Below are 9,688 nucleotides of genomic sequence, written 5' to 3' on the forward strand. Positions count from 1 at the left end.
AAAATTCCACTAAAAATGCACTAAAATTCCATTAAAATTCCACTAAAAATGCACTAAAATTCCATTAAAATTCCACTAAAAATCCACTAAAATTCCATTAAAATTCCACTAAAAATGCACTAAAAATCCACTAAAATTCCACTAAAATTCCACTAAAATTCCACTAAAATTCCACTAAAAATCCACTAAAAATCCATTAAAATTCCACTAAAAATCCACTAAAAATCCACTAAAAATCCATTAAAAATCCACTAAAATTCCATTAAAATTCCACTAAAAATCCACTAAAATTCCATTAAAATTCCACTAAAAATGCACTAAAATTCCATTAAAATTCCACTAAAAATGCACTAAAATTCCATTAAAATTCCACTAAAAATCCACTAAAATTCCATTAAAATTCCACTAAAAATGCACTAAAATTCCATTAAAATTCCACTAAAAATCCACTAAAATTCCATTAAAATTCCACTAAAAATCCACTAAAATTCCATTAAAATTCCACTAAAAATGCACTAAAATTCCATTAAAATCCACTAAAAATCCACTAAAAATCCACTAAAAATCCACTAAAAATCCACTAAAATTCCACTAAAATTCCACTAAAATTCCACTAAAAATCCATCAAAATTCCACTAAAAATCCACTAAAAATCCACTAAAAATCCATTAAAATTCCACTAAAATTCCACTAAAATTCCACTAAAATTCCACTAAAAATCCACTAAAATTCCACTAAAATTCCACTAAAAATCCACTAAAAATCCACTAAAATTCCAATAAAAATCCACTAAAATTCCATTAAAATTCCACTAAAAATCCACTAAAATTCCATTAAAATTCCACTAAAAATCCATTAAAATTCCACTAAAAATCCACTAAAATTCCACTAAAAATCCACTAAAAATCCATCAAAATTCCATTAAAAATTCCACTAAAAATTCCCCTAAAAATCCCCTAAAAATTCCAAATTCTGGCAAAAGGAAAGGGGGAATTTTCCAAGGGATGTGTGTGGAAAAGGGAGGGGAAGAATTCCAGGAAAAAGGAAATTTTGAGAAAATTTAAAATAAAAATCCTACAATAAACCAGGGAATTTATTTTGGGGAAAAAAAAAAAGTCCAGGTCATTCCCCTTTGGGAAAAAAAAAAATTAAATAAAAAAAAATTCTTGGGGAAAAAAAATTCTTTGGAGAAAAAATAAATTTTAAAAAATAAGCAGGGAAGTCCTGGGAAAAAAAAAATGTAGGAAAATCTTTGGGAAAAAAAAAAATTAAAAAGGGAATTCCTTCAGGAAAAAAAAAACAAAACAGGGAATTCCTTCAAAAAGGCAGGAATTGTTTAAATCCAGAAAAAAAATGAGGATTTCCTTAAAAACACAAAAAATCCGGGAATTTTTCTTAAATCAGGAAAAGGCAAAAAATTCCTGAATCCATTAAAAAAAAATAAATAAATTAAAAAAAAAGGAATTTTTCTGGCAAGGAATTGGAGAATCCCTGAGGGAAAAATTTAGGATTTTGGGGAAAAAAATCAAGAGGTGGGAATGGGAAACAACTGGAAAATTCCCACTGCAAAAAAAAAAAAAAAATCCAAATTTTTGGGGGGATTTTTCAGAGCTTCACATTCCCAAATTATGAAATTCCAGCACCAAGGGAAAAGCAGGAATTTGGAGGATGGAAAAAAAAAAAAAAAAAAAAAATCTTTTCCAAAAGGAAAAAAAAAAATCCACATTAAAAAACAAAACAAAAGAAAAAAATTCCAGGTTTAAAAATGAAATTTAGGGAATTTTATAGCTCCAAATTCCAAATTTTTTTTTTTGTTTCCTGCAGAAGGAACGTCCTGGTCCAGAATTTTTCCAGCTCCAGAGAAAAATCTGGGAATGGTTTGGGAGTTTTGGGATGAACCAAACTCACGGGAATTTTGTCGGATTGAAAATTTTCCCCCAAAAAATAAATAAATAAAATAAAATTTTAAAAAATTGGCAAAATAAATCCAGGAAAATCAGCCAGAATTCCTGGAAAAGCAACTTCTGGATCTACCCAAAAGGGAAAATCCAGCTGGAATTGAGGCATTCCCAAATCCCAGGGAATGTTGTCAAATTCCAAAATATTTTATTTTAATTTTTTTTTATTTTTTTTTTTCCTAAACTGGGATCCAGCTCCGCAGGGTTTGGGAGGAAGGGTTGGAAAAATTCCAGGAGCATCCTGAGACTCCCAAAATTTTTCCTGTATTTTTTTTTTTTCCTTGGATATTTCCAAAGGACAAAAAAAAAAAAAAAAAAGAAGGGAATTATTTGGGACAAGGAAAAAAAATGAAAAAAAAAAAAAAGGCAGGAAATTCCTTTAGGAAAAAAAAAAAGGAATTCTTAAAAAAGGAATTCATTAAAAAAATGCAGGAATTCTTTAAATCCCGAAAAAAAAAAATAGCAGGATTTCATTAGAAGCACAAAAATTCCGGGAATTTTCTTAAATCAGGGAAAAAGCAGGAAATTCCTCAATCCCAAGAGAAAAAAAAATAAAGAAAACAAAACAAAACAAAAAAAAAAGCCAAGAATTTTTTTTTTTTTTGGTAAGGAATTGGAGAATCCCTGAGGAGAAAATTTGGGATTTTTTTGGGGAAAAAGCAAAAAAAATCACGAGCTGGGAATGAATCAACCTGAAATTCTTTGGGAATAAATTCCGGCACGAATTTCCTCCTCGATATTCCATTTAAAAAAAAAAAACTAAAAATAATAAATTAAAAAAATAAAATAAAATAAAATAAAAACTCCCCTATTCCTCATCCTTCCACCTTTTATCCCAAATCCCTCTCCAGTTGTCCCGTGGGGAAAGAAACCCTTTGGAATCTCTTGGAATTCCCATTTTTCCAGCTGCTCGTTCTCCCATCGCTACATTTATTCCCAGGAATTATCCTCTCATTATTCCCTAATTAACGGCTCCCGGAATTACCTCGCTCCAAAGGTCGTCCCAACCTTTCTCGCCGTGTTGACGTTTTTTATTTCTTTCTTTATCTCTCGCGCATTCCCGCTGCTGGGATTTTAACGGGATTTATTTTTTATTTGTTTGGGTTTTTTTTTTTTTTTGAGGTATTTTTTAGGAGAATTAAAAACGACAACAACAAAAAAAAATAATAATAATCTCCCGGGCCTTGTGGGCCAGCAAAGGCCGCGGGCGTTCGCCCTCAGGCGGGCCGAACCGGGCCGAGCCTCCTCTCACCACCGAAAATTCCAACGATTCCCTCCCCGCCGCATTCCCGGCGACTCACCGGGCTCCAGCAGATCAAGGCGTCGGTGTCGGGATCCTCTACGAGAGTCCACAGCTTGGTAAGGAAAGCGGGCACGTTGCTGGGCCCCGCGCCCGCCGCCGCGCCGGGACCGTCCATGACCGCGCCCTCACGGCGAGGGCGGGAAGGGGCTCCGGGAGACCCCGTGCGAACGGCGCCCGCTAAAAAAGGCGGGAAGGGCCCGCGGCGGCGGGAACGGCAGCGGCGGCGGGAGGCGGCATGGCCGCCGCCATCTTGGGGGGGGCGGTGTGAGGGGAGGTGAGCGGCGCATGCGCGGTCACGCCCACTGAGGGTGGGATACGCCCACCGCGGGGTTGGGTGGGGGGAAAGGGAGGGGTTTCCTTTGAAGGCCACGCCCCCTTAAAGGGATAGACACGCCCACTCGGTATGGTATGGATGTATGGCGGGGCTTTGAGGATTTCCCTTTAAGTTGTGGTCACGCCCACTGAGCGGTACGAATGGGGAGGGGGCGTGGCTCTTCTTGAGGACACGCCCCTCCGCGTTGCCGAAAAGAACCTGGGTGTAGCACCAACATATAGGCCACGCCCACCTCCTCTATCTGATAAGGGCATTCTGCCAATCTGTGAGATGGCCACGCCCACCGCCTCTATCTGATAAGGACATTCTGCACCTCTGTGAGTAGCCACGCCCACCTCCTCTATCTGATAAGGGCATTCTGCCAATCTGTGACATGGCCACGCCCACCGCCTCTATCTGATAAGGGCATTCTGCCCCTCTGTGAGATGGCCACGCCCACCTCCTCTACCTGATAAAGGCATTCTGCCCCACTGTGAGTGGCCACGCCCACCTCCTCTATCTGATAAGGGCATTCCGCCAATCTGTGAGATGGCCACGCCCACCTCCTCTATCTGATAAGGGCATTCTGCCAATCTGTGAGATGGCCACGCCCACCTCCTCTGTCTGATAAGGGCATTCTGTCCCTCTGTGGGTGGCCACGCCCACCTCTTTAATTAATCCTTTCTGGGAGGTGACCACGCCCACTGTCGGCAGGGTGGAGGGGCGGGGCCACAACAGCGCAGAGCTGGGGATAAACCACGCCCACTGCCCGTGGGTGTCACCAGGCCACGCCTCCTCACACGAGGACACGCCCCTGTAACTCAGCCACATCCCTTTCATTTTTGGCCACGCCCCTTTGTCGTTGCCGCCAATGCTTGAGCTGGGGTCTCCCAATAAAATGACCACGCCCCTCCCTTTTAAGACACGCCCATTTTCCCCGATGACCACGCCCCTTTCCTTAAAGCAGACCCGCTGTCCCTGATGACCACGCCCCCTCCGTTAAACCACACCCCTTCCCCGCCGGTCCGGATTTGGCGCGGCTGCCGTTGCGCGCATGCGCAGAGTGCGCGGCGCCGCAGGGCCCGCGCACGCGCACTCCGCTGTCACATTTTCCCGCGCTGCCGCTCCTCTCCCGTTTTCTCTCCCGTTATCTTTTCCCGTTATCTTCTCTCCTTCCCGTTATCCCGCCCCGCCCAGGAGCTCGATCCCCTCCCTCGGGAGCGGCGCGGAGCCGAGGGAAGGCGGAAGCGCGGCTGGCGGGGGCGTGGCCGTGCCTCTGACCCGCGCCCACGTGTTCGGCGGCGCACGCGGAGCCGCCACCATGGAGCAGGTCCGGGGGCGACCGGGGAGGGGGAGACGGGGAGAGGGGGGGACGCTCACGGGGTTGTCATGGCAACGGGGAGAGTTGGGGAGGGGTGGCCTGGTCCCGGTGTGTGGGGAGCGGGAAATGGCGGGGAGGGGTCCGGCCTGGTGTCCGTGAGGGGGAACACGGCAGTGAGAGGAGTTTGGGCTCCTGAGGAGGGAACCCGGCCCTGTCCCTGTGAGGGGACACCCCATAACCGGGGGGCTCCGGCCTTGTCCTGAGGGGGGGTTGTCAATTTGGGGACAGTCTGGGCTGGTCTCCGTGAGGATGGACCCGGGAGTGGAGGGGTCCGGGAGTGGCGGGGTCCACCCTCGTCTCCGTGATGGAGAAACCCAACAGTGAGGGGGGATTTGGGATCGGGAGGGGGGAACCCGGCCCTGTCCCGGTGAGGGGGCTCCGGCCTTGTCCTGAGGCGGAATTTGGGAAGAGTCCCCCGTGAGGGAGAACCCCGAAATTGGGGAGGGTCTGAGGGGGGAACTCAGCAGTGAGAGGGGATTTGGGATCCTGAGGGGGAATTTGGGATCCTGAGGGGGGATTTGGGGTCCTGAGAGGGGATTTGGGGTCTTGAGGGGGAATTTGGGATCCTGAGGGGGTATTTGGGATCCTGAGGGGGAATTTGGGATCCTGAGGGGGGATTTGGGGTCCTGAGGGTGAATTTGGGATCCTGAGAGGGGATTTGGGATCCTGAGAGGGGATTTGGGATCCTGAGGGGGAATTTGGGATCCTGAGGGGGGATTTGGGGTCCTGTGGGGGAATTTGGGATCCTGAGAGGGGATTTGGGATCCTGAGGGGGAATTTGGGATCCTGAGGGGGGATTTGGGGTCTTGAGAGGGGATTTGGGGTCCTGAGGGGAATTTGGGATCCTGAAAGGGGATTTGGGGTCCTGAGGGGGAATTTGGGATCCTGAGGGGGTATTTGGGATCCTGAGGGGGAATTTGGGATCCTGAGGGGGATTTGGGGTCCTGAGGGGAATTTGGGATCCTGAGGGGGGATTTGGGATCCTGAGAGGGGATTTGGGGTCCTGAGGGGAATTTGGGATCCTGAAAGGGGATTTGGGGTCCTGAGGGGGAATTTGGGATCCTGAGGGGGTATTTGGGATCCTGAGGGGGAATTTGGGATCCTGAGGGGGGATTTGGGGTCCTGAGGGGAATTTGGGATCCTGAAAGGGGATTTGGGGTCCTGAGGGTGAATTTGGGATCCTGAGAGGGGATTTGGGATCCTGAGAGGGGATTTGGGATCCTGAGGGGGAATTTGGGATCCTGAGGGGAATTTGGGATCCTGAGGGGGAATTTGGGGTCCTGAGGGGGAATTTGGGATCCTGAGGGGAATTTGGGGTCCTGAGGGGGAATTTGGGATCCTGAGAGGGGATTTGGGATCCTGAGGGGGGATTTGGGATCCTGAGAGGGGATTTGGGATCCTGAGGGGGAATTTGGGGTCCTGAGGGGGGATTTGGGGTCCTGAGGGGGAATTTGGGGTCCTGAGAGGGGATTTGGGGTCCTGAGGGGGGATTTGGCAATTTGGGGAGAGTCTGGGCTGATCCCTGTGAGGAGAGACTGGGACACACTGGGAGGAACTGGGTTATACTGGGATAAACTGGGAGGAACTGGGACTCACTGGGACAGAGTGGGGTGAACTTGGAGGGACTGGTACACACTGGGATGGACTGGGATAAATTGGGATGAACTGGGACACACTGGGACAGAGTGGGGCAAACAGGGATGAACACGCTGGGATAAACTGGGATGAACACACTGGGATAAACTGGGATGAACACGCTGGGATGAACTAGGAGGGACTGGCACAAACTGGGACAGAGTGGGGTGAACTGGGACAGACTGGGAGGGACTGGGACACACTGGGATGAATTAGGGACTGGAACACACTGGGACAAACTGGGATAAACTAGAAGGGACTGGGACACACTGGGACAGAGTGGGGCAAACTGGGATGGACTGGGAAGAATTAGGAGGGACTGGGATGAACTGGGAGGGACTGGGAAACACTGGGGTGAACTGGGATAGACTGGGACACACTGGGGTAAACTGGGAGGGACTGGGATACACTGGGATAATCTGGGATGGACTGGTCTGAACTGGGAACAGCTCCCAGTTTGACCCAGTAACAATGAGAAGAAAACAGAATTCATCCCAAATTTCGCTGATTTTCGGGATCGCGCTCATCCCGTTTATTATCCCGAATTTCCGGTGGTTCCAGTTTGGACTGGTCCAAACTGGTCTGAACTGGCCTGAACTGGTTTGAAATAGTCTGAACTGGTCTGAACTGGGAACAGCTCCCAGATTGACCCATTAACAATGAGGAAGAAGCAGAATTCATCCCAAATTTTGCTGATTTTTGGGATCGCGCTCATCCCGTCCATTATCCCGAATTTCCTGTGGCTCCAGTTTGGACCGGTCTGGACTGGTCTGCACTGGTTTGAACTGGTCAGAACTGGGAATGGCTCCCAGTTGGATCCAGTGAATCCCAGTTGGATCCGAAAAATCTGGGATTTGTGACTCTTCCTTGGGAACTGGTCTGGACTGGTCCAAACTGGCCTGAACTGGTTTGAAATAGTCCAAACTGGTCTGAACTGGGAACGGCTCCCAGTTTGACCCAGTAACAACGAGAAAAGAATGGAATTCATCCCAAATTTCGCTGATTTTTGGGATCGCGCTCATCCCGTCCATTATCCCGAATTTCCTGTGGGTCCAGTTTGGACCGGTCTGGACTGGTCCGAACTGGCCTGAACTGGTCTGAACTGGTCCGAACTGGTCTGAACTGGGAACGGCTCCCAGTTTGACCCAGTAACAATGAGAAGAAAACAGAATTCATCCCAAATTTCGCTGATTTTCGGGATCGCGCTCATCCCGTTTATTATCCCGAATTTCCGGTGGTTCCAGTTTGGACTGGTCCAAACTGGTCTGAACTGGCCTGAACTGGTTTGAAATAGTCTGAACTGGTCTGAACTGGGAACAGCTCCCAGATTGACCCATTAACAATGAGGAAGAAGCAGAATTCATCCCAAATTTTGCTGATTTTTGGGATCGCGCTCATCCCGTCCATTATCCCGAATTTCCTGTGGCTCCAGTTTGGACCGGTCTGGACTGGTCTGCACTGGTTTGAACTGGTCAGAACTGGGAATGGCTCCCAGTTGGATCCAGTCAATCCCAGTTGGATCTGAAAAATCTGGGATTTGTGACTCTTCCTTGGGAACTGGTCTGGACTGGTCCAAACTGGCCTGAACTGGTTTGAAATAGTCCGAACTGGTCTGAACTGGGAACAGCTCCCAGTTTGACCCAGTAACAACGAGAAAAGAATGGAGTTCATCCCAAATTTCGCTGAGTTTTGGGATCGCGCTCATCCCGTTTATTATCCCGAATTTCCTGTGGCTCCAGTTTGGACCGGTCTGGACTGGTCCGAACTGGCCTGAACTGGTCTGAACTGATCCGAACTGGTCTGAACTGGGAACGGCTCCCAGTTTGACCCAGTAACAACGAGAAAAGAATGGAGTTCATCCCAAATTTCGCTGATTTTTGGGATCACGCTCATCCCGTTTATTATCCCGAATTTCCTGGGGGCCAGTTTGGACTGGTCCGAACTGGTCTGGACTGGTCTGAACTGGGAATGGCTCCCAGTTGGATCCAGTCAATCCCAGTTGGATCTGAAAAATCTGGGATTTGTGACTCTTCCTTGGGAACTGGTCTGGACTGGTCCGAACTGGCCTGAACTGGTTTGGACTGGTCCGAACTGGGAACGGCTCCCAGTTTGACCCAGTAACAACGAGAAAAGAATGGAATTCATCCCAAATTTCGCTGATTTTTGGAATCGTGCTCATCCCGTTTATTATCCCGCATTTCCTGTGGGTCCAGTTTGGACTGGTCCGAACTGGCCTGAAGTGGTCTGAACTGGTCCGAACTGGTCTGAACTGGGAACGGCTCCCAGTTTGACCCAGTAACAACGAGAAAAGAATGGAGTTCATCCCAAATTTCGCTGAGTTTTGGGGATCGCGCTCATCCCGTTTATTATCCCGAATTTCCTGTGGGTCCAGTTTGGACCGGTCTGGACTGGTCTGCACTGGTTTGAACTGGTCTGAACTGGGAATGGCTCCCAGTTGGATCCAGTCAATTCCAGTTGGATCTGAAAAATCTGGGATTTGTGACTCTTCCTTGGGAACTGGTCTGGACTGGTCCAAACTGGTTTGAACTGGACTGGACTGGTCTGAACTGGGAACGGCTCCCAGTTTGACCCATTAACAATGAGGAAGAAGCAGAATTCATCCCAAATTTTGCTGATTTTTGGGATCGCGCTCATCCCGTCCATTATCCCGAATTTCCTGTGGCTCCAGTTTGGACCGGTCTGGACTGGTCTACACTGGTTTGAACTGGTCTGAACTGGGAATGGCTCCCAGTTGGATCCAGTGAATCCCAGTTGGATCCGAAAAATCTGGGATTTGTGACTCTTCCTTGGGAACTGGTCTGGACTGGTCCAAACTGGTTTGAACTGGACTGGACTGGTCTGAACTGGTCTGGACTGGGAACGGCTCCCAGTTTGACCCAGTAACAACGAGAAAAGAATGGAATTCATCCCAAATTTCGCTGAGTTTTGGGATCGCGCTCATCCCGCTTATTATCCCGAATTTCCTGTGGGTCCAGTTTGGACCGGTCTGGACTGGTCCGAACTGGCCTGAACTGGGAACGGCTCCCAGTTTGACCCAGTAACAACGAGAAAAGAATGGAGTTCATCCCAAATTTCGC

At 47.8% G+C, this 9,688-nt stretch overlaps 1 protein-coding gene across 3 annotated transcripts in view; it reads right to left on the minus strand.

Annotated features, from left to right (window-relative positions):
• HSF1 (heat shock transcription factor 1) overlaps positions 1 to 3,541 on the minus strand; it is a 52,697-nt gene extending 49,156 nt beyond the window's left edge. For 2 of the 3 annotated variants that reach the window (XM_062492538.1, XM_062492545.1), the window contains exon 1: positions 3,260 to 3,541. In XM_062492538.1, the coding sequence (XP_062348522.1) occupies positions 3,260 to 3,376 (117 nt within the window). In that variant the 5' untranslated portion in view covers positions 3,377 to 3,541. Of the gene's footprint in view, positions 1 to 2,943 lie in introns of all 3 variants that reach the window. The other variant, XM_062492553.1, reaches the window with a different exon arrangement.
• Between the last annotated feature and the right edge of the window lie 6,147 nt (positions 3,542 to 9,688).

Source organism: Cinclus cinclus, chromosome 1, assembly GCF_963662255.1.
Source record: "Cinclus cinclus chromosome 1, bCinCin1.1, whole genome shotgun sequence".
Classification (NCBI taxonomy): Eukaryota; Metazoa; Chordata; class Aves; order Passeriformes; family Cinclidae; genus Cinclus; species Cinclus cinclus.